This window comes from Camelus ferus, chromosome 6, assembly GCF_009834535.1.
Source record: "Camelus ferus isolate YT-003-E chromosome 6, BCGSAC_Cfer_1.0, whole genome shotgun sequence".
Taxonomy (NCBI): domain Eukaryota; kingdom Metazoa; phylum Chordata; class Mammalia; order Artiodactyla; family Camelidae; genus Camelus; species Camelus ferus.
In genome coordinates, this window is record NC_045701.1 from 15,084,977 (window position 1) to 15,110,465 (window position 25,489).

General features: G+C 42.4%; 1 protein-coding gene and 1 pseudogene across 1 annotated transcript in view; one reads left to right on the forward strand and one right to left on the reverse strand.

The window, feature by feature from the left end:
- The window catches only part of TNFAIP8L3 (TNF alpha induced protein 8 like 3), a 32,877-nt gene extending 17,442 nt beyond the window's left edge, over positions 1-15,435 (forward strand). Inside the window, exons 2-3 of the mRNA XM_032481210.1 lie at positions 4,092-4,193; positions 13,946-15,435. Of these exons, the coding sequence (XP_032337101.1) occupies positions 4,142-4,193; positions 13,946-14,508 (615 nt within the window). The 5' untranslated portion in view covers positions 4,092-4,141 and the 3' untranslated portion in view covers positions 14,509-15,435. The remainder of the gene's footprint in view (positions 1-4,091; positions 4,194-13,945) is intronic.
- A 4,148-nt stretch (positions 15,436-19,583) lies between these two features.
- Positions 19,584-20,100, reverse strand: LOC106729185 (annotated as a pseudogene).
- Positions 20,101-25,489: the final 5,389 nt, after the last annotated feature.

Consider the following 25,489-nt stretch of genomic DNA (forward strand, 5'->3'; position numbering starts at 1 on the left):
GGGGTCTGTTTGTGGGGCTCCCCCTCGTTGTCACCTGCCACCTCCTGGCTCAGAAAGGAGCAGTAAGAGGGAATACTGCCGTGTGCCAAGAAACACCTTTGGACATGCTTTCCCCCTACATGTAGCCTGGCGCTAGGCAATTTGTTACTTTCCACAGACTCTTCATAGCAAAAACTGGGAACAGATTGAAGTCTATCAAGAGAGGACTGGGAGAGGAAATGGTAGCACATTCTGTCATCAAAAAATGATGATGTAATCCATTTACTGACATGGAAAGATATCCTCAGAGTGTTGAGTGAAAATGCAGATTAGAAAATACTGTTCAAAAAAAAAAAAAAAGAAAAGACTGTTCATTGGTCCCATGTTTGTGAATATTAAAGTGCATATGCCTGGGAGAATGTCTGGAAGAATATATACATTCTAACCAGGACGCAGAGTGGGATTCTGGGGGACTCATTTTCTGACTTCAACTTATCTGTACTTTCTGACTATTCTCAGTGCTCATGTATCAGTTTTTATAATAGAATTATCAAAGAAAGCAAATATGTTGAGAAATAGCTCCTCAGTGTCCCCTTTTGAAATAAAACAAGGAGAATAGTATTGAAAATTATACCAGTGGATAGTGTTTGTCTCTTTATTCCTGACAGTGATCTGCCATTCAGAGCGACTACCTACTTTGTGGATGCTCTAGGGAAAGAAAGAAAAATCTAAAGTGCTTAAAACAAGTTGTTAAATTAAAAATTGTTAGGTATGTGTTGTTTTAGGGGATGACTGCTCTTCTGCACCTGAATAAACATTAAAGACATTGATTCTCCACTCATCCCCACTCTCAAAATACACACTGGTCACAAGTGGCTTTATGGGTGTGTTTTACTAAACCTTCAAAAAACTGTTAATCCTTGTCTGACACATACAGTCTCAGAGGATAGAAAAAGAGAAAGCAACCCGATTCATTTTATGAGACTAGTTTACTGTCACATCAAAATCAGACAAGGACTATCCCAGGAAAAAGTTATAGACCAATCTCACCTTTGAGCATAGTTGCAAAATGTTGGATATGATGTTTACTAGCAGAATTCCTCAGTATATTAAATACATATGCATCATGACTAAGCAGGACTTATCCTGGGAATGCAATGAAGCCTTAAATCAAAAAATCTTTTAATATTTGGTTAAATTCACATATTAAGAGAGGTAAACCATATGATCATCTCAATAGGTACAAAGAAAGTGTTTGATAAAATTAGACACACATTTTTACCTTAAAGCAAACAAAGCCTTAGCAAAATAGGAACAGAAGAAAGATTCCTTAACTTGGTAAGTGGTATCCATCAAAAATCCACAACAGACATTATATATGGTAGGGGGATTTTAGAAGCAACCCTATTAAAGTCAGGGACGAGACAGGGATAGCATCCGTTACTATTTCAAATATTGTACTGGAGTTTCCCACCAGTGCAATAAGGCAAGAAGAAGAAATGGGACGCAGAAGGAAACAATCATTTTGTGCAGGCAAGGCAGTTGTCCACATAAAAAAAAATCCAAGAGATGCTAAATAAAATAATTAGAACTAATAACAGAACTCAGGAAAATTTCTTAATTGGAGCTAAATCATACAGGAATCAGTGGGGTTCCTATACATCATTAATAACCATCTAGAAACGATAATAGAAAAAAAAATAACACTTACAGCAGCAACCAAAACCATACGGTAACTCGAAGTAAATCTAATGAAAGATATGCAGGAGCTTTACGGAGATGACGATAAAACATTATTGAGGGGGAGGTTATAGCTCAGTGGTAGAGTGCCTGCATAGCATGCACAAAGTCCGGGGCTCAATCCCCAGTACCTCCATAAATAAATAAATAAATAACCTGATATTTTAACCGAACTGAAGGACATAACTGAAGGACACAGAGGAACATCTCACTAAATGGAGAGATATATCATATTAAAGGATGGGAACTCACTATCATAAAGATACCAGTTTACCCTAGACTAATAGAGGGTGTTTGTGGCATTTAGGCAAATGATCTTAACATTCATTCAGAAGAGTAAAGGCAAGAATAGTCAAGACAATTTCTAAGAAGGATAAAAAAGGGGGAATGTCCCTATGGCTAATCAAGACTTATGAGTTATAGTAATTAAGACAGTGTGGTGTTGGTACTGAAGTAGACAAACTGATCAATAGAACAGGGTAAAAAAAACTCAGACACATGCAGTATGGAAACTTGATCAGATAAAGGTGGCCTAACAGATCAGTAGAATAAGGGTGAACTAGTAAATAAATTTAATTATGGGGAGAAAAATGTATTTCATACAATATCCACAAATAAATTCTGATGGGTTAAAGACCTAAATGTGAAAAGCAAAACCTTAAAACTTTTGGCAAATATATGAGATTCACTTATCACCTCATGGCAAGGAAGGATTTTTTTTTTAACACAAAATACAAAAAACCACTAACCATAAAGGAAAAGATTGATAAATTTAACTATAGTAAAAATTTTAATTTCTATACAGCTAAAGACACCATAAATAAAGTTAAAAGGTAATGCCTCATACTGGGAAAAGATTGTTGCAGCTCATGTGATCAGCAGAGGATTAGAATATATAAAAACCCCTACAAATTAACAAGAAAAAGACATACAATCCAATTGGGGGGGAAAATGAGTATATGAATAAGTAATTCACAAGTGAGAAAAACCTGAATGCTCAATATACACAAAAATATATTGAATCTCAATAGCACTCAGGGAAATGCATATTAAATAAAACAAGATACCATTTTGTACTTAGCAAGTTGGCAAAAATTTATAGACTGGATTATCTGAAGTGTTGATGAGGAAGTGGATCCACAGGAACTAATACACCACTGCTGGGAGTGAAAATTAGTGCAATCTCAAAGTAATTGGCAGCCTGTGGTACAAGCTGGCAGTGGTGTTCTACATATAGAACCCGGGAGACACTTGTGTGTGTGCGAGACACGTCTGCGGACTTGTTTGCAGAAAGTGGGAAGAATGTAAATGTCTGTCAACAGGAAACACGGATATATAATATATTCATATAAGCAACCACGCTGCTAATTCAATAAATCTTGTAAGAACGATGTTAAATGAAGAGATGCAGAAGTGCAATATGACACCTTTTTCTGAAGTTAAAAACAGTATGAACAATATAATGCTGATGCAAGCACACTCCTGAGGCAAACGTGTGAGAACAAGGATGAGACGAAGGCACATCAACTTCTGAAGTGCAGTTAGGTCTGAGGAAATGGAAGGGAAAGAGCGGGAGTTGAAAACAAAGAGGGCTTCACCCCACTCTGTCTCTGAGGACAGCATATTTAGATTTGTTCCATGTGGACAGTGACCACACAAGTAGTTTGTTATATTAGCTTCTGTTTTGTCTCTATATTTGAAATGCTTCGTGGTTTTTTTAAAAAAATTAACTCCTCTGAGGAAAAAAAAACCTGCTCGATCTCCATCTGAAAGTGGGCAGTAATTCAAAAAAGCATTTAAACTAATGGATGTTTATCATGTCGTGAATGGCAGTTTGGCATGGCAGGTTGAAGCACCCGGACTCCTGGGTCTGAGTCCTGCCTGGGTCTGAGTCCAGCTCTGCCACTCCCTAAACGGCAGCTTGAAGCAGGCTACTTAATCTCCCTTTGCCGTGGTTTCCTTGGATGTAAAATGCTGCTGCTGTTAATGATGGTGATGGTGGTGATATTAGTGCCTGCATATAGAGTTGTTGCAAAGAAAAAATGAGTTACTGTGCATAATTCACTACACACGTGGACTCTATTACTACTTTTTTGTTTGTTCGGTTTTTGGGGGGGGGTAATTATTTATTTGTTTAATGGAGGTACTGGGAATTGAACCCAGGACCTCATGCATGCTAACCACATGCTGTACCACTGAGCTATACCCCCCCCCTTACTCTGTTATTATTACGCCTGAGGATGAGCTACCATTCAGAGACCCGAGTTGTTTGTTAGATGCAAGGGAGAGTGGGGGAAGGGGCGAATAAGCTTTGTTTAAAGAAATCATGTGAGTAGATGTTGTTTTTAGTGATAGTTGCTCCTCTACTGCAGTGAGACAAAAATCTCTCTCAGAACTCCAAAATTAACCTGTTGAGTTGGAGATGATTCACCCCCCACCAGTGACTTCACAAGTATCTGCTTCAGTTCGCTCTGGTAAGTAAAATGATCACTCATTCACTTTTCAGAGCTGGCTGTAAAATCAATAAGAAAAACAAAACCAACATGTAACTCTGTTGAAATATATAGAATTCCCTCTAAAAAAATGAAAGCTACATCTACCTTCAAGTTGTGATGAATATGTGGTATTGTTCTATCCATCATGAGACTGGCTTTTTTTTGTATTAAAAAATGATGAGATGTAAATCTCGTTGCTAGCTGGGGATTTTAATTGAGGCCAGTTTAATGTCTCAAGTAAGTGAGAAATCACAGTCATTGGGGAGCCAGAGACAATTTTCTGAAACAGATGCAGGAAGGCAAAGATTGCAGGCTTTGTCTAGAGTTGATTTGAATTTGGGCCCAAGTGCTGCTCTTACTAGACTTGTAGCTTTGAATGAATTCCTTAAATCTGCTGTGCCTCAATTTCCTCATCTATAAAATAGGACTCAGTCTTTCTCTTACGGAACTTTTGTGAGGATCAAATACATGGTATACACTACCTTGAGTATATAATCTGTGCTCAGTAGTTGACATTATCTCTGACATGATTGTTGAGTTATGAATTCCTCAGTGCTAATGGATGAGTGGATTGGAGGAGTCTAAGACAAGATGAGATAATGAGCTGGAAGGTCTCGCAGCTGACCCTGCCAACGTTTCTTTTAATTTTTAAAAATTTTATTTTTATTTATTTTTGGGGAGGAGAGGCAATTAGGTTTATTTACTTATTTATCTTTAATGGAGGTACTGGGAATTGAACCCAGGGCCTTGTGCATGCTAGGCACACACTCTACAATTGAGCTACACTCTCCCCCCTAGATGTTTCTTTACTTCACCTGAAACAATAAGTTATTTCAAACTTAGTAATTTTTTTTGATCTGGTCTTCATCTTGAAGATCATCAAACGCTGCTTTTAAAGTGTAATTATTCACTGTGCGCTATTGCAACAATCTGAATCTGCTTTCCTGTAGGAGGCACCCTGTTTTGACTACCATTGCTTTTGATGCCCTTGCTTGGCACCCTAAAACGTCCAACATAGCTAGGAAATTTCATCATGCCTGGTCCCCCCAAAACACCCAAATCCTCATTCCTCGCTGTCGGATGAATGAATCTCTAGGGTTGAGCAGCTACCCAGGGCAAAACAAAACTCTGTCCCTGTTCCCAGGCCTGAGCCAAAAGCAGGACTTCGGGGGAAACAAGCCCGAGCTGGAGGCAGTATGACTGCCCACAAAAAGTGGGTGGCAGAGGCAGTGAATACTGGCCAATGCCACACCCCATCCTCTGCATTTGGTTGTCTCAGACAATTCAGCCCTTGCTCCTTCCACCCTCCAACCCAATCCTACTGTACTCAGCTAGCCTCTCACTTCCTCCTCTCATTTAAAATAATTCATTCTCTTGGTGGGGAAGGAGGGGCAGTTTGGTGGTGGGCCTCAAGAGGGAGAGAGAATCACTTGGAGTGATACAGTGAGTAGAGACTATGCTTTAACCAGCTAAACAGGAATTTGTATTTTAAAGGAAGAACCTGTTTATCCCTCAGGACCTTTAACTGGCTAATTATTTAGGCAAAGATGGGTCTTTTCACTGTCTCTTGCTTGATGGATATGGACAGGGTTTGGATGGGGAAATGGGAAGCTCAGGGTAGGACACGTTGAGTTGGAGGTGTCTACTGTATAGGCTCACGTGACCATCTCCACCCAGATACCCCCCTGGGCCCACTGAGCTCAGCGTGCTCGGGACTGAAGTCATCTTCCCCCCACACATGTTCCCAGATACCTATTTCAGTTGGTGGCACCTTACTGTCCTCCACCCCACCCATCCCCCAAGCTAGAGGAAGTACTCAGCGTCACCCCTGACTCATCCCTCTCCTGCAAAGTCACCAGGCTGTTCCTTATTGCCTCTTTCTATCACTCATAGGACAAGCTAAGATCAAAATCACAGTGCGTCTGTCTTGCTAATTGACATGGCTTCCGACTGCCTTGGCGACAATCCCAAGGCAAGTAAAAGTGTGTGAAATCTGTATTGCACATCATCTTATTAGAATTTTTGAAATGTCTACGGCCCATTTCTTGTCAGACATGATTAGATCATTACTTTTACCTTATAATTTGGCTGCAGAAAAGCTCTTACAACAAGGGGGCTAATCATCAGCTCTGCCATTTTCTTGCTATTCACTCGTGCTGGATGATTAGCGTATTGTCTTCAGGCCTCAGTTTGGTGTCTTGCAGGAATCTTTTGAAACCATTGGTCTATTTCATGAGGGTTAGTTTAGTTAGAACTAAGTAATATAATCAGTGAGTCTATTTAAGCAAGCACATATAAACATATGCCAAAATAAATCCGAACTGCTGAAAAGGAACAAATAAATGAGAGATACTCCCCCACCACCAGGGTGAGGGGGACCTTTCCCTCTTCCCTTGGAATGCCACAGGCCAGTGGGTCCCAAGGTCAGCCTGTATGTTAAAAATTAATAAAGCTTAGTCTATCTCATTAGAAAACAAGGAAACTGAAACAAAGGTTCTAATGTTTTCACTTTGCATATCCCCTCACGGTGCCGGGTAGAGGTTGCTGCCCTTAGTCTTGGTGACCCCCCCCAGCTATGGGACCCACAAGCTGCTTGCTTCTTATTGCAGGTGGTGGAAATTTGGGGACCTCAGGTCTTCTCAGCAGCCAGGGTGAGCCCAGGGGGTATGTCCTCAAGGCAGGTGGCTCTCTTGGAGGGTCGGGAAGGGGCCAGACCTAAGAAGGCCTCAAGGATGTGCCGGATTAACCTGCAGTCAGAAAAGTATTTCCTAGCCCTCCCAGGTCATCTAAATTTTACGGTGATGCCTTTAAAAGTATCTCAAAATACCTTTCTTAAGCCTCACAAATGCCATTTCATTCAAGTATGAAAGGGATTAGACCTAACGCATTTTTCATGAGCTGGTAAGCTTTGATCATTTTCTTTGGCAGGAGGAGAGGATCAAGATTTTTGTTAGTCTCTAACTCAAAAGGCCCCACCAACCCTTAACAATTTCATTTCAATGTACCAGTGACATTTTTTCCTTACTATTCCGGCAGTATACAAACCATACTTTTATACAAGGGAAGGAAAATTTTTTCCTGTTTGACTCCACTGGAGATGCAACAACTCAGTTAGTCTTTCTGAAAACTGTAAGAGTGTTAGGTTTGCATTTCAAAAACTACTTAAGGTTCCTCAATAGTTTTGTCCCCATAGCTGCACAGAGACCTAGAACTTCAGCAGAGGCAATGTCTTCTCTAGAAGGTGTTTTATCATTGCATGATTATCCCATCCTGCAGACCACCTCACCCCCCACAGCCAACCCCTTCCTTATCATTCACCCAGAGAACAGAAAAGGAAGCAGGAAGGGAGAGGGGAGGGTGTGAAGGATGGAGCATGAGGGTCATGACTGGTCCAATCAGCTTTTCTGAGTGCAAGTGCAGGTGAGCAGAAGGATGGGTGCTCATCATGAAAGTTCACATTCAAAACAGTTTTGTGAGGCTGCTCCATCTCCAGGAGGCTTGCTTGAACTTTTATTTCCAACAGTTAAGTGTAAGTGGTTGAGTGCCAGAAACTTGGACTACTGCAAATCACTCTCTGCTCAGATCTTACCCCTCCCCGTGCCCTGGGGACCCTCCTCTCACCTTCCTTGTGCTCTGGGCCTCCTACTTTGACAGATGATGGTGCTTATTAAGCACCACAGATTGTTTCTCTCAGGTTACCATCTCCACCCCTAACGTCTACTTAACATTTTTAGCTAACAGCCTTCCTTGCCATTTATCCTAAGCTGTTTACAGAAGGGAAGTGATACTGTGATAATTTTATAACTTTGACCCAGCTATCCATACTCATATACAAGTTTTCCACACACTCTTTAACTGGAGGTAGAGAAGTTACCAAGTCCTGAGAGTAAGGAGAGAAGAGCTGAGTCTGGCCCCAGTCCCTCTCCACCACAACACATCCTGGGTTGATGCTCCTAGCTCTTCTCTGGGCAGAAGCTGACAGCTGACAGCTGACAGCTCGTCATCTTTCATAGCCATCCTTTGTTTCTCCCAGAATGTATTACCTTGCTTTTCCCATGCAGAAGCTCATCTGCCTCTTTTCTGCCCACTCACCCTTGGCTTGGTAAGATCTTCCTGCTGGTTTTCACAACCAACTTGGCATTTCACCATCTGGGAGAGCTTAGTGTTTTCTAGAAACGTGGAAACATCACCTGTGCTATGGCTGAACATCATTATTGGAGGATCAGCTCGGACAGGCCCCAGCACTTTTCCACGCAGTGAAGGGCCCACTTAAATTAGCTCTCGCTTTCTTTTTCCAAACAAATTCTCTCCCACTATCACGCCATTTTCCCAACATAGTCCTGGTACTTCTTTTGTTGTAAATGTTCCAAGGGTGATTATTCTCAGAGCACTGACTTCATAATCCTTTCACTTGAGCTCCTATATCAATCTTGGTTTAAGGAAGCCCCTGCTTTTTTCTACAACGATGAACTTGCAGCTTCCTCGGTGCTAGTCAGGTGAGCTGAGTAATAACAGCTGCATAGTCATTTTTTTCCATTCTCGGAGAGTCTCAGGTACTGTAAACAATCCATTACTTTTCATGACGGGGGAATGGGAACTTTTGTTCAAACATGGTTAAGAGAATCCTTGCTTACTAAAGAGCCTTCTTAAGGCTTGTACATGGGGAAAAGAGAACAGTTTTTGCCACAACCTCTCCGAGATCTCTTGGTGTTTCTCCCAAACATGTGCACACTAGCTAGGCTTGTTTCCCCAGATATCCCCAGTGCACTCCTGACCTTGACTTCCAAAGCTCACACTTTCCCTCTCAGCCTGCAGTGTTCCTCCCTGGTGAGTCATCAACATGGTCCCTCTGCAGAAGGAGGAGACAGAAGGATGGATGGAAGGAAACAGGCCCAAGATTTCCATGTGCAAAAAGTCTGCTTCACCCAGGTCTCTCTCAGGGCACACACTCTCCCTTAAATCCTGCATGCATGTTGGAAAGAGCAGTGTCTCCCCAACCCTCCGCCACAGATCCCTGGGCCTTGTCAGAGCTGACCAGATGTGTCTTGATATTATTTCTCTTCATCCTGTCCCAGCACTTCCCATAATGTATACCATAGGATGTTGCAGGGAACATATATTTGTATGTATAAATAAACATGTGAGAACATATTTTCTAAGGTCCAGTAAGTTGGAGAAGTGGTAGACTGAACAAAACCACACAGGTATCTTTATAGCAGGACTACTCAAAGCCTTTTATAAGCTACCTGGTATGGCACATCATCAAAGGCCAGCCACAGTATATAGTCATCTACAAACTCATTTAACTGACCACAAAACCTTCTCGCCTGGAGCGCCTGATAAGACTACTATTCTATAAAATACACGCTGGGGCATGCCTTGATCAGTGGGTCCCACATTCAGCGTGTCAGCGTGGAGCTTGTGATTACTGCCCCGACTTCTAAAGATTTTAATACTGACAGACATGGGGTAGAGTGTGGGCATTTACTTGTTGGTTGTTTTTCCTTAAAGCTTCCCTTATAATTTCAGTGATCCGTAATTCCCCTGCTCTAGCCTCTTAAACGTTAAGGCTTCAGAGATCCAATACCTGTGACCCTCCTGAGCCCTCCCCATGGGAAGCTTGTACCACAAGTCCCTTTGTAGGTAAATAACACGTTCTTTTACAAGAGAGATGGATGGAAATCTATGAGGGAAACCACCCAAGGCCTTTGTGATTTGGGGAAAATTACTGGCCTGTTTCCATGCCTTTAGAAACCGCTTCCTAGCATTGTAGCCAGCCCCACCTAGCCACATACAAGTCCACCTTCGGAGCCCACAGAGCTTCCCCTAGCTGTTTGCACTCATGCCAGTTTGGGCTGTTTCACTTGTTTAAGTATTTTGTTTCATTTGTCTGTATCTTGCCTCCCTGCAGGATCATATTCAGAGTAGGACCCAATTAAATATTCAGGGGAGGGAGCAGGATTTCCCCCAAAGCACTGCCTGCAGAGTTGAACAAATAGTAAATGCTCAATAATTACAGAGAAAACCAAGAGAAAAAAAAGAAACCTTGGCCCAAAAGGGACAAAAAAAAGTGGGGGGAGGGGTTAAGATTGACTCTAGAATTAAAAAACAAGCAGAGAGGAGTGGTAAGCATAGCAACAAGAGTGTACAGCTCACCCTTCTGAGAGGGTACAACCTTCAATATTAGGGATGTAGCATCTTCCTCCTTCTGAAGTTTTCCTTTGGTACTCCCTCCTCCCTCCCTTTTTTTAGGTCAATGATATATGCATCACTTGTGGCTCGGGAATAGGATGACCAACTGTCCCAACTTGCTTGGACTTTTCCAATTTTAGCCCTGAAAGTCAGCCATACAGGAAACCCCTCAATCCTGGCAAATCAGGGCAGCTGGTCACTCTACTCAGAAGACAGAGTTCCCTGATGGGATAAAATTGGGAAATGCTTTACCACACTCTACTCACCTGGACTGGTTTCCTATAGCTGCTGTAACGAATTACCACCAACTCAGTGATTTGATTTAAGATAACTCAAATTTATCATCTCACGGCTCTAGAGACCAGAAATCCTAAATGGGTTTTACAGGGCTAAAAATCAGTGTTTTGGCAGGGCTGCACTTTTTCTGGAGGCTCTAGGGGAGAATGTTTGTTCCCTTGCCTTTTCCAGCTGCTAGGAGCCACCCACATTCCTTGGCTGATGGTTCCCTCCTTCATCTCTGAAGCCAGAGATTACAACCCTCCAACCCTCTGCTTCCATCATCACATCCCCTTTTCTGACTCTCACTCTCTCCCTGTCTCACTTATGAAGACCCTTGTGATTACATCGGACTCACTGGCTAATCCAGGGTAATTTCTCCATCCCCCAATCCTTAACTTAATCTTATCTGCAAAGTTTCTTTTACCAGGTAAGGTAACCCATGCACAGGTTCCAGGACTAGGATGTGGTCATCATGGCGGGGGTGGAAGGGGTCATTATTCTGCCTACCACACCCACTGCTCTCTGAGAGCTGATAAAACACTGAGTACTGAAGAAATATTTTTAAAGTCTCACAGGCAATGAATCTTTCTAATGTTTAACCCAGTGTTTTCCAAACTTATTTGATCAGGAAACTCTTAATTCCCACCCCCTGCAAAGAATACCACTTAACATTTCATAGAATGCTGCTGCTCTCACCAAAGAGCAGAACTCAAACTGGTGTGTGCACCATGGAGAGTCCGGAGACTTTCCACACGATAAGCAGAGGAGGAGAGTTTTGAGGGAATCGATTTATAGATCCAGTTCCTCTTACTCGCTCCAATATGCTTTTCTAAGCTCATCTTCCTGAGAAACAACCTGATGCCAAAGCGTGGTGGACCTCCCTTCTTTGCACTGTTTCAGTCATGGGCTTCCCACTCATAAAGAATCTTACCGGAACAAACACATTACCCTGGGATGCAAAACCTCCTGTTCAAACAAAGGGATGACGTGAAGCTCTGGGTGTTGGTGATGCCTCTTTTAATCAAAGCACCAATACCCACCCCTACCCATCTCATTTAGAGTTGCATTGCCAATAAAACTTTACCTTTTGTGCTTAGTAAGTTTCATCAAAAGTTTAATACTTTGTATTGTACTCAAAATAATTAGAATGATAACTCTCTCCAGAAGAAGTTTTTAGGGATTGGAGCTTTTGGTCACTGGAATCTTCTTTTAATTTAAATTTCAACTTGTATGGATCCTTTGGTTATAGAGAATTATGATGGATTGATCAAATAAAACATTTTCAAGCATAAAAACATATTTGAAGTTGAAGTTCTCTGGATGTCATAGAATAGAGATACAATTTCAAAGAGAAAAAAGAATAGTGTAACAGTTTTAATTTAGAAGAGCTTGCACCTGTCATTTTAAAATGGACAACAATGGATGTTATATCACTGTGGAATGTAGGGTACACAGAACACTTTTGAAAGAATAATTTATCAGGTTAATTTAAAAATATTAATATTTACAATATCTAGAAATTTTATCTACTTAGAAATTATAACTATTTAACCATAAAGTGAAAAATAATTGCTGTGAAGTTTAAAATTGTGCAAAGAGAAGATAATAACTACTATATATTAAATAGATAAACAAGTTTCTTCTGTAAAACACAGGGAACTATATTCAATATCTTATAGTAACCTATAATGAAAAGGAATATATGTATGTGTACGTATGACTGAAACATTATGTTCTACACCAGAAATTGTCACAACGTCGTAAACTGACCATACTTCAATAAATTAAAAGAAAATTTTTTTAAATAAAATTGTGCAAGGAGATAGCTTTCCAGAATTCTTATGGGGAGATAAGAGCAGCGTGTGATGACCACTGCTCTGGAGAAGACTGGTGGTGAAAAGAGCGGGGTTTGGAACCAGGCTAGCAGTGAAGCCTCGGTAAAAACACCAGCTTCACCCAGCTCGCAGGGTTAAAGCCATGAAGTGCCTCACACAGAGCCAGGGCTCCCTCATTCCACGACAGCTGCTGTGGGCCCCCCAGTGCACCGGGCTCGGGAAGTCCGGTGAGGCTTGGACACAAGTAGGTCCATTGCTTCTGTGTAAATGCATTTCTAGAGAGTCTCTCAGAATACCTTCTCCTCAGGCAATTTTGGGGAACTGTATCTACAAAGAAATGACTCATTTTTTGATATTCCAGAACAAATCATCTAGATTCTATTGTTCCTGTCAGAACAGTCACCTGACAAGGCATACACTTACTGTGCTGATAGGACCATTACTCAAAAGTCACTAAGTTTCTACTGTGGAAGAAGCACAGTCCTTTGAACATCCTTAATGCTGGTAAATATTTGTTTTGGAGGACACATTTGATGTTTTTAGAACAAAGGTTATTCACACAAAGGTCTGGTGACCATGGTAGATGATCAGACTGGGCAGGAATATCATTTGTCTGGAACTCGGGAAGGGCATAAATCAGGGTAAAGAAGAATCACTAGTTACCGTTTATTCCCATCACACTGAGGCTGAAGGGAGAACCACGGTTCTCCATGTTGCCGAGGGCACTGGTGAGGCAGCATTTCTTACAAGAGTACGTGTGACTTTTCTCCCAAGTCTCTGGCTCTTACTGTGTAAATTGATGTGCACACAGGTAAAGCAACCACAGCACAACTGTCTTCTGGCAATAGTGACTATAAGACACATCCCAATTTCCAAGATCTCAAATATGAAAATAAAATACACCTTAGACTCAATGGAATATAGATTCTGAGACTCAGTCAAAAACACGACTGTGATCAACCACCCAGGTCTGTCCTGGAAACAGGGTTGGCGTTGGTGCTGCATCCTTCTCATTAAGCAATCAATTCTTCCCATAAATTTGCAAAACTGTATGATTTCCAGTGCAATAATCATTGTAAGGCATTCTCTGAGTGTGAATAGAGTCAAGAAGGCTTTTTGCGTGAAGTAGGTCTAAAAAAGTGGGATTTAGTTTGGACATGAGGCGACCACATCCAGAGAGGAGAGAGCATAATTTAAAAGGTTTAAGAGGAAAAAATGTTTAAAAAAATAAAAGGTTCAAGAGGGTAAACAGGTATGTCATGTGGAGAGGACAGTTGGGTAACCAGGCTGGGGTGAGATTCATTAAGGAGTTGAAGGGGTATGAGGCATGAATTTTTGCTGTAAGAACATGAGGTAGTGTGTTTCACTTATAGAAACATTAAAGAGGTTCTCATATTTCTATAACTTTTATTTTTCTTATTATAGGTCCTGATGTTTTTAGTTCAAAGAACTTTGCCCTTCAAGCCCAGAAGAAGATTCTGAGCAAAATAGCCAGCAAAACTGTGGCCAACATGCTGATTGATGACACCAGCAGTGAGATCTTTGATGAGCTCTACAAAGTCACCAGAGAGCACACCCACAGCAAGAAGGAAGCTCACAAGATCATGAAAGACTTAATCAAGGTGGCGATCAAAATTGGGATCCTCTACCGGAACAACCAGTTCAGTCAAGAGGAGGTTGTTATTGTGGAGAAGTTCAGGAAGAAGCTCAACCAGACCGCCATGACCATTGTCAGCTTCTATGAGGTGGAGTACACCTTCGATAGGAACGTGCTCTCCACACTCCTACACGAGTGCAAGGAGCTGGTGCATGAACTGGTACAGCGACACCTGACGCCAAGGACCCACGGGCGCATCAACCACGTCTTCAACCACTTTGCCGATGTGGAGTTCCTCTCCACCCTTTATAGTCTGGATGGAGACTGTAGGCCCAACCTCAAGAGGATTTGTGAAGGAATCAATAAACTGCTAGATGAGAAAGTCCTCTGAACAGCCTTCTTTCCTTCGGGGCTTGGCTGTACTCAAGTTACAGCACCCAGTGTGTTCCCGGTGAGAATCAGGAAAAGAAGAAACCCTTATTGAAGATACCCATGTTCTATCCTGTTCACCCCTCTGAGGTTGATGCTGGATTGAGCGCAGGTGTGTTTATCTCCTGAACTCTCAATGAGGTCTGTACTTAAAATCCCCCTTGTTTGCAAGTCTAAAGGATACGCCATCTATTTTAAGCAGAAAAGCTGCCCTGCTCATCAAGGTGAGCCCAGTTCCTCTTGTGGAGAGGAAGGAGCCCTGGACCAGGAGTCAGGGGACATGGATTTGGTTCCCAGCTCCACCAGTTACAACTCCATCCTCTGGATCCTGGAACCATCTTGCCCGCCTGCCTACCTCCTCACAGGAGGACTGACTGAGATTATGTATGTTCACACTTTTAAAACTCCAGTGTAAATATGACAGGCATCAACCTGGATCTAGACTATTAAGCAGCAGAGAAAAGAACAATAGTTTCTAATGGGCTGGGTTTGCAATCTGTCTCTAGATGTGCTCTTTCAAACAAAATAAAAATGAATCCAAAGGTGTGAAAAAGTATACCTGCAAATTGGAAAAATGTTTTTCAAGACTTGTGTTTTTTAAAAGGTCTCAGGTTTATAGTCCTGCAGAGGGAAATTTTCCAGGGGGTGGGAGAGTGGAGAGAGGGTTTCCCACCTGTCATGCAGAAGCAGAGAACTGTGCTCCCTCTGTCCCTGCAGGACCGGCCTTCCCCCATCTGAGGGGCACCATCCATGAGACGTGGCGACGGTTTATTCCAGCGCGCACAGGAGAGTCGGGCAGAATGAACCCCTATCCATCTTTCTTGGTCTTTCAGTCATTTTGTGCTGTTTTCTCTGGTTTGTTAATAAATTGAAAGTACCCTTCAAACAAGATGTTTTGGAGTTGTCTCAAAAATCAAATTCCTGGGAGTGAGATACAGTGATAAGAAAAATGGGATTGAAAGGAAGAAGAGAACAAAGAGCGAGTGTTGCACTTAGACCCTAAGGGGGAATAGCCCCACAGGGAGTGTGAACGGGGAGGGGCCTGTGCCCCTGGCCAGAGGGGAGCTAGTTCATGGACACGTGACCCCCTCCTCGGAATGTCTCAAAGCCTTGCTTTCACACAATGTATTCAATATGCCTTCTAATGTTGTCTGGGGGCCACCACCTTAAGAGACTTGCCTTTCCTGCATTACCTCCTGTCCCGCTATGCTTGTCCTACATCTGATGGTAAAGTGAAAATACCACGTTAGCTCAGCTCCATCATTCATCCCACCCCATGGTCTCCCTCTAGCAGGAGCACTGAGAGATGGTTTGTGGGATGGTGTGAAATGACGCTCACTAAACCTACTGTGGCCTTTCAACCCCAGCTGGCTCCCATGTCAACATCAGTGCAAACCAACCAGTTAAGTTCTTTAGCCACCAGCACTCAAAATTAGTTCATTGGAAGGATGTCCAGTGGGAAATAGGGAAGAGTTAAGTCAGCCCCTGTCTCCATGTTTGACAAACATGGCCTCGCCCCTCCTCGCAGACCCCAGGACTGAACAGTGATGCCCTGTGTACATCTGGGCTGGGGAAGTTGCTGGTCATTTGGGCAGTGCCGGTGGGAGGTGCAGGCGGCACCTTCCTTCCCACCTGCCCGCTATGCAGCAAGCAGCCCAGCAGTAGCTGCATTTTTACATACAGAGTCCTCAGTGCCTGCCTTGGTGTACTCATCTGATTGAGGACTGCTTTCTAGTATGAAGAATGGTTCTAGAAACAGGTCCCTTTTTTTTTTTTTTTTACTAAGTAGGTGGACCTATCCAGAGAACTCAGCCCCAAAAGGAAGCAGGGAAGAAGGTGGGATCCCCAGCCAAAGAGGACCGTGGGTTCTCCCCTCTCTGCAGGCACATAGCACAAACCACAGTGACAGCAGAGGGGGGCTGAGCAGGTTCCTCTGAAGGATGGGGTCCTCGTTGTTCTCATCAGACAAGGATCAGCACTTCCACCAGCAGTTCTCAGCAAGTGCAGCACTGTGCCGACCGCAAGTTCTACAGCCTTAGGCGTCCCCAGTGAATCTCATTATTGGTTTGTCCTGAGGATTCTAACTACGTCACATAGTGCCCCTGAAAAGTGGTTTTGGTTGGAAAAAATGTGACAGAGGCCAACAGATGCTTTTAAAAACATGACTCTGTAGATGTACATTTGTGCTCAGAACTCTGTGCTAAATTTTCAGTAGCAAGAACCCACAAAAGCAAAATTAGGATATCTACACTTAGGGGGCACCCTAAAGAAAACTGATTTCAAAAGAAGCAACAGTACAGAAACTCTCACTTGATCAGGCCCCCCACACACTTTAGAGAGCAATGCCTGGCTCAGCAAGTCAAGGGCAGAGACAGGACTCAGCCTTTATTTAAGGGTGGGAGGTGGCAGGAGAAGTTTCATCTGGAAAAACCATCCCTGTTCAACCATCCCTGAGCACTCAGCTCTGTCCCCGGGAGAGGACACCAGGCACTTGTGCCGAAGTCCCTACTCCGCCCTGGTCGTGTCCGTTCTTCGTGTATCTGAACCCTGCAGAAACACATTCCCGGCCGCTGTGCCTGCCATGTGTCTGCATCACTCTTCCTCCCTGTGTTTGCATCTGTGAGTCTTGACACCCTCAGCATCTCCAGGTCTCTGCTCAGTGATAAACCAAAATGGAAAGACTTCTCCATCTGTGCTTCTCCTCCAAACTCCCATCTCCCCCATCTGCACATATTTCAGAAGCAAATCAGTACATTCACTGGCTGCTCCAGTGAACTTCTTGTATACATTATATTAAAAACAGAAAGGAGCTCAAATCAAGCCTACATGCCCTCTGCCCCAGTATCTTTGAGGGCTTTTTTTGTTTGTTTTAAATTCAGCATGGTCCCAGGTGTCAAGAGTAAAACCAAAAACCAAAACAATTTCCACTGGAAAATTCTGGATCAGCTAACTCTGGCTGCAAAGACACTGCATTAGCAGGAACTGTCCAGTAATGGACTGGGATGTTGACAGAGTCATGAATCAGATGGCCTTGAAAGAGAGGATTGTGAAGGAACTCCCAACTCAGAACTATATGGTCAGTGTGTTTCCTTTGTTTTGCCTGACCCTGCTATGGGGGCCACAGCCCAAACCAGGCCACCTGCTGCTGTTTCCTTAGAGGGAGGTCTTCCTTGATAGGGGAAAGACTCTTCCTCTGTGCCTCAAAATGGCATCTAGAAATCCCTGAAAGTTCTGGGGGGCAGGGGTGAGCTGGAGGGGGTCAAAGTCCATGAATTCTAAAAGGAATTTTTAGATTTTTGTTTCATTCTAACAAGTTAAAAAAAAAATCAAAATCAACATCAGCACCTTCTGAGTCATGTAGGGATGACTACCTTATAGCCAGGTGATGCAATCTGGCTTCAGGGTCTGGTATCTTTGTGTTTACAGTGTTGTTCATGCTAATTGATCAACTCAAGTGAAAGAAAAGAATTTAATTCTTTTCTGGGTCTGCAGGCATAGCTTGGGCATCCACGAGTTCTCAATTTTGAGAAATGCTACCACAACATACGAAAGTACAGGCTTGCAGAGAATGATTGTCACCCTAACCTTGAAGGGGCTCATTCATTTGTGGGGGCTCAAAGGCTGAGGGGTGAACCTGTGTCTGGGGGACATATAGGCCTTCTGCAGAAAAAGGCAAGATCCTACATGCCCTGCCTGCCCTTTGAAAATTGGCCAGGAAGAGCTACCATCTATAATCAAAGAACTGACCAACTTGTCCTGGCAATTCTAATAAAAAATCTCAAAGGCACAAGAAAGGCCATCACTGGACACACCAGGCACTGTTCCTCCTGAGAAAGGAAGTGTGGAGAAACCTTTCAAAGCCTCCTTGTGAAGAAGAGATGTCACCTGTACCTGCTGACACTCTCCTAGATCCAGCTGCACCTGCTGGTGTGCAGAGGCCCAGGTGTCAGGCACGGGGTCCCAGGATCCCAAGAGCTTATTCCTTGGCTCAACTTAAGGCTTGTGACACTGAGAACTCCTCCCAGTCCCAGAAGAAGGAGGGATCAGCAAGAGCAAGCTCTCTCTCACACTCCATACCCCACCCCCAGCAGTGGTATATTCTCATCACATTGGTATAGTGATACAGTCATATATATATATACCTCAGTGCCACTACTAACCTATGCTTTCCCTACCTTGTCCTTTCTTTGCTGAACTGGGGCAGGTCTCCACAGAGGAGGGGGTCCTGGCTGCACACCCAGGCAGCCAGAGCTTGGGCAGCCAGGGCCCCCTAGGCTGCGGTACAGAGCTCCTTCTTGCTGACTCTAAGGCCCTTCTGGATCAGGTCCTGGGACAAAGGAGTCTGGGGTTTGGCTTGATCTCAAGGAGGGGCTGGGTGGGAGCCAGAGCTTGGCACAGAGCAGGCACTGAGGCTAGCAGGGAAGCCGCAATTAGCCTATGTTATAGAGGAGACAGCACTCTTCCAGCCTCTGTCACTTGTAAAGGAAGAGCTTGTGGGTTGGTCCCTGGGGAGTAACTGGGCCCCCTTCCACCTCTCAGAGCAGGAGCTTCCCTGCCGAGAGGGTCATACTTCTCCATGATGGGATGGGGCTGCCCTTGCTGTGTGTTTCAGAAACATTTACAACTTGATTTTAGAAACACATTGTTGAGTTTGGATTTGGGGAGAAAGGGGAGATGGGTATTTTGGGTTTGTTTTCTTTTCAGCTTTCACAGGCAGCACAAAGTATGGAACATGGAACAACCCATGAGTCAGGAGGTTTAGTCTCAGCTTGTCCATTACCTGGCGATTTCCTTACACTTCACCTCTCTGGGCCTCAGTTTCCTCAACTGCGAAAGCAGACAGTTTTACAAGGTATCTAAGAATCCTTTCAGTTCCATAGTTCCATGTCCTGAGCATCACAGGAGGGCAGAAGCTCTGGGCATTTCTGCATTGTAAGTTTCTTAGAAGGGAAGCTATCCATTATTAAAACAAAGCAATACTTATAAATAGACTGAGAAATAACACCTCAATGATCTCCTTCAAGATTTTTTTTAACATTTAATAAAAGCTAGCATTTATTGTAGTCCTGCTAACAAGGTAAGGGTGCCAACACAATATGAATAAATGCTTCAGAATAACATCCCAGAGAAACACCATCTGCCAACATGAACTGTAATGCCCTCTCAACATCTCACGCCAAGTGATCGCTTCTAGTCGGAGACACTCTGGAGCAGAGTGTGTTTGTATTGCTCTTTCTCATTTTAGTTATCGTTTCTAGTTGGAGACACTTTGGAGCAGAGTAATATTATCTCCTTTTAGCATGATCCAACCCAGCTGTTTTCTTTACTTTGTTTTAGAATGAATCTCATCTGCATCATCTAATACAAGGTTCATATACTAATCAAAACCAATGATACAGCCTTCTATCCGCATATTTACTTGCTCATAAAGCCACACCAGAATCCGAGATCTATTTTGCAAGTATCTGAAGATGAGGTTGATAGGCTGCACCATCACCTTCTGCACTTTCTGGCCCTGGCCACGGTACGCCATGGTGGAAGCTCACAAAGACCGCTCTCCTTCAAGATTTTTGAATGTAGAAAGTTAAAAAAAAAAAAATCCTTTTTAAAATCACATAAAAAAAAAAAAAAAACCCTAAATATAAATTTAACTAAAAAGGTGAAAGACCCATACACTGAAAACTATAAAACACTGATAAAGGAAAGTGAAGATGATTCAAAGAAATGGAAAGACATCCCATGCTCTTGTACTGGAAGAATTAATATTGTTTCAAACGGCTATACTACCCAAAGCAATCTACAGATTTAATGCAATCCCTATCAAATCACCCATGACATTTTTCACAGAACTAGAATAAATAATCCTAAAATTTATATAGAACCACCAAAGGCCAAGAAATGCCAAAGCAATCCTGAGGAAAAAGAACAAAGCTGAAGGCATAACCCTTCCAGACTTAAGACAATACTACAAAGCTACAGAAATCAAAACAGCATGGTACTGGCACAAAAACAGACATATAGATTAATGGAACACAACAGAAACCCACAGACTTATGGTCAATTAATCTATGACAAAAGAGGCAAGAATATACAATGGAGAAAAAACAGTCTCTTTGGCAAGTGGTATTGGGAAAGCTGGACAGCCATATGTAAATCAATGAAGTCAGGACACTCCCTCACACCATACACAAAAATAAACTCCAAATGTTTTGAAGACTTAAATATAAAACATGACACCATAAAACTCCTAGAAGAGAACATAGGCAAAACATTCTCTGATATAAATAGTAGCAATATTTTCTTAGGTCAGTCCCTTAAGGCAAAAGAAATAAAAGCAAAAATAAACAAATAGGACATAATCAAGCTTAGAGGTTTTTGCAAAGCAAAGAAAGCCATCAATAAAACAAAAAGACAACCTATGCAATAGGAAAAAATATTTGCAAATGATGCAACTGACAAAGGATTAATATTCAAAATATACAAATGACTCATACAACTCAATATCAAAAAAACAAACAACCCAACCAAAAAGTAGGAAGAAGACCTAAACAGACATTTTTCCAAAGAATACATAGAGATGGCCAACAGGCACATGAAGAGATGCTCAGCATTGTTAATTATTAGAGAATTGCAAGTCAAATGATGTATCACCTCATCACCTCACACCTATCAGAATGGCCATCATTAAAAAGCCTACAAATAATAAATACTGGAGAGGGTGTGGAGAAAAGGGAACCTTCCTACACTGCTGGTAGGGATATATTATACACACACACACACACACACACACACACACACACACACACACATACACATGTATACGCATACACACAATGGAATATTATTCAGTCATAAAAAAGAATGAAATATTTGCAAATACTCCAATTGCAGCAACATGGATGGACCTAGAGAATATTATAATTAGTGAAGTAAGCCAAAAACAAATGCTATATGATATCACTTATATGTGGAATCTTAAAAAAAATACAAATGAATCGATATACAAAACAGAAACAGACTCACAGACATAGCAAACAAACTTAGGGTTACCAAGAGGGAGAGGGAAGGAGGGGAAAATTAGGAGTATGGGATTAACAGAGACAAGTTCCTATACATAAAATAGATAAGCAATAAGGATTTGCTGTATAATACAGAACAGGGAATTATTCATTCAATATCTTGTAATAACCTATAATGGAATATAATCTGAAAAAAAACAGAATCACTTTGCTGTAACACCTGAAACTAACACAATGTTGTAAATCAACTATACATATATTTAAAAAAAAAGATTTTTGAGTATAGATCTAAGTTCATGATTTCAGAAGGGAAAAGCCAGAAAATGCAAGGTAAAACCCATAAAGACCAGTGAACTGTGCAATGTACGCCCTGATAGTCTGCCAGTCACCAGCTTAGCAGGGGCCCACTGGGATCCAACGTTAGGACTGACTTTCTACTGAGACATATATTACAAATTGAAATGTGTCCACCTCCAGTAATGTATCTTTGTAGAGATTACAAGGTAATAAGCAAAGTCACTTTTATAATTGCCCATGTATTTACTGTCATTGAGATCTTTATGTCTTCGTACAGCTTCAACTTACTGCCTGGTGTCTTTTCATTTCACTGTGCATTGAGCACTCACTCCCTTGAGCATTTCTTGAAGGACAGGTCTAGTAAGGAGCTCCCTCGGCTTTTGTTTTTCTGGGAATGTCTTAATTTCTCCCTCAATTTTGAAGGACAGTTTTGTTGGATATAGGATTCTTGGCTGATGACTTCTTTCTTGAAAATTGGACATTTGAATCTAATAATGTGGTAATTCTGGAAATCAGATTCTCCCCCTTCTCAAGGTTTGCTGGGTTTTGTTATTGTTTTTTGTTGTTGTTTTATTGTCATAGGCTGTCTCTGTGCCAAGGATCAACCTGAGGTGTAAACCCAAGGTCTTCTCAGATCTTTTCTGAGCCTGCACTTTTCCCTGGGCATGCACAGTCACTTTCTAATTTTCCCTATATAGGCAGTTGCTTTTGAGTGCCCTCCTCTTTGAAATCTGGCTCCCAAAAAGGAAAATGGAGAAATATGAAGAGGGGAGGGTGCTGGCTCTTAAAATCCCATAGAATGTCACATCGGCTGGAAGGTGAGGCACTTGCAGCAATGGTGGGAGGTGTGACAATAATGATCACCTGCACCTCTGTGATCAGAAGCAGCAATCAGTGATCAGGACAGAGATTCCTGATATTTGGAAGAAACGGTCCTTTTTGCCCAGCTTGGTTCCTGCAAGCTGTGTGTTAAGATGCTCCAGGAACATGTGCACCACTGCACATGGGGATAGGGAATGGGTAGCTGATACTGTGCTAAGAGCTGAAATTGACCAAAATTAACCATCCAGGTCTTCCCCTGGAAGTTTTAAGCCTTATTAAACAAACTCCAGAGTTCCAAAATAGCTACATAAGACAAATTATGCCAGTGCAATTGTAGTTCTAGGTGGGGAGACTGACTTCCTGTTGCTTCTTACTCCATCATCTTCCCAGAATCCTTCTTGGTACATCTACGCTTGGGTTCCTGCCTACTCACTCCATGCCCTCTCACATCTATATATGTATGCTCCAGTTTTCCTGCTCCACCCCCTACTTGGGTGTTCAGCCCATTGAAGAGGTCACAAATTCTGTTCAACAAGGGTCATCAGCCACATGTTAGGACTCAAATCAGTCCAGGAGAACCAGGGACCCACCTCTTTAAATCTTTCAACCCCTCCCCTCACCTTCTTGCAATCATGTATCCTTCCACATTTTTGCCTAATTTTCTACCAATGTGATCAAAATCCCAAGAAAAAGAGAGGGATCTTCATGCTCTGTGTATGTGTACACACGTGTGGATGCACAAGAATCTCCTTTTCTAATTCCCAAAACTACAGCCAGTTTTTTTTTCCCTTTTTTTTTTTTAAGTTAAATTCTGTTGACAAATTTCCCCTAAGCTCTCTGGGTTAACTGCAAACAATAGGATTGCCTGAAAGATTCTTGGCAAAACTTATCATCTCCAAGAACTTGAACAAGGAAAACCAGCCCAGGAGCACATATGCTCGATGCCTCTGGGCCTGGAGCAGGTCCTCCCAACAGCACCAGTGGAGATAAGAAGTGGTGACATTCCCCTCTCGCCTCTCCTCTTGCTGCCTCTCACCCTGTTGGTTTATTTGTGGACTGATAAACACCAGGCTGATGGGAGGGGAGACTGTAGGCCTCTTACTCTGCAGAGAAGTGCAGCCTGACTGGGCTGCTGAACTGGGCCTTTGTAAGGAACGGGTTCCCCCCGGCTCTCCTCCCCCACCTTGTGAAAGCCCAGGGAGTAGAGGCCCACAGGGCAGCGGGTAACCCTCACAGTCGCAGCCGGCCAGCTCCTTGCTTGCCTGTGAGTTCCCAGAGGAAATGCAAACAAATCAGACCACATTGGCTGCTGGCCAATGAATCTTTGAACTTCTTCAATAAAAAGTCTTTAAAACTTTGATTCTGACCCAAATCTTTTGCTCCAACATAAAAACTGCTGGGCCGCAAGTCTCTATGTTGAGGGAAACAGTGTGTCTGTGGCATTTGAATAAGGATGTTTATCCCAGAAATGATTCCTTGAGTTCCACCAGGTTCTGTAATAAGCTCACTGTGCCTCACCTTCAGCTTTCAAAACTTTCTGAGTATCTGGTGTGTTTACCTGCAGCCCTCAGAACAGCTGCTGGGTGAATTTACTTGCAGATGTTCCTACCTTTGTCTTATTTCTTTGTAAGCCCCCAATTGTGCTTTGTAAGAGGACCCAGAGGTTGCTGAGTTTCCACTGAAACCAGGACAAGGGAGAACAAACTCTCAAGTGGGAGGCATTTAAAAGGTGTTGATCACTGGCATTCACTATGCAGTGTGATCCTGCAGCTACCACATTACAAAAAGTAAAAAATAAAAATAAATCTAAGAAATTGGTGAAATATAAGGTGTAGGCTTTTTTTTTTTTCTTTTAGACTAAATGGTACATTAGGGTTTTTGTTTTTTTTTTCATTCCCTCTTTGTTGCTGCTACTTCCAAAGTAATGATTATACGGAAGATAACCTGCTCTCCAAAGCCACATCTCCCATCCTAATAAACAGAAGTCTCAGAAAAAGGAAGAACCAAGTTTTCTAGACCTAGGCATTCCTGCTGGTCCCAAATCAATATCCTCATCACCTTCACTTCCACATCTTCCTGGAAATAATATCAGAGTTCACTGTAAACCTTTGAGAGGAAGTCAGTTGCCAGCAAATCACTAAGCAGTGGGTTTTAGTCCACCCTATCACCAATTTACCTATATACCATGGACATTCAAACAGCAGCTGAACCCTCCCATGTGTCTTCTGGGCACTGGTCTTGAACCTCCTCAACCTGAAACCTGCCAGCTTCAAACCTGCAGCACATCTGGGAATCAAAACCATCAGGAAAGTTCCCCCAGAGAGTCTCAAACAGCTGGAAAAGTAACTGTGAGCAGGAGAGGATTCTAAACTCAAGGAAAGAAGAGAAAACCACAGATCAGACCCTAGGCATATTTTTTCTCAGAAAACTGAAGTGAGCAATGATTGTTAACTCATTTGTATATTTGTTCCCTTAATTAACACTTCACGAGTCAGCCACAAACCGTTTTTTCACCAGAATGACTTTCAGTGACAATAAATGGGAACCAACTCCATTTCAGAATTAATTTCCTTTAATGGCACAGTTCCAGACATGTCACAGGGCACTGAGTGTTGTAAAGTAACATTTTTTGGTTACTCTCAAAGTGCTGGTTTAAATTTACATGTACATAAATGTCCTGAGTCTAGTATATTAGGTCACCGTCAAATCATTTATAAAGATGAACACCATTAACTAGAGGGAAAAAAGAAGTTCTAAAGATGCCTGCTCCTTGCATTCCCTATTTAGGCATCCTTTCTCTCCTTG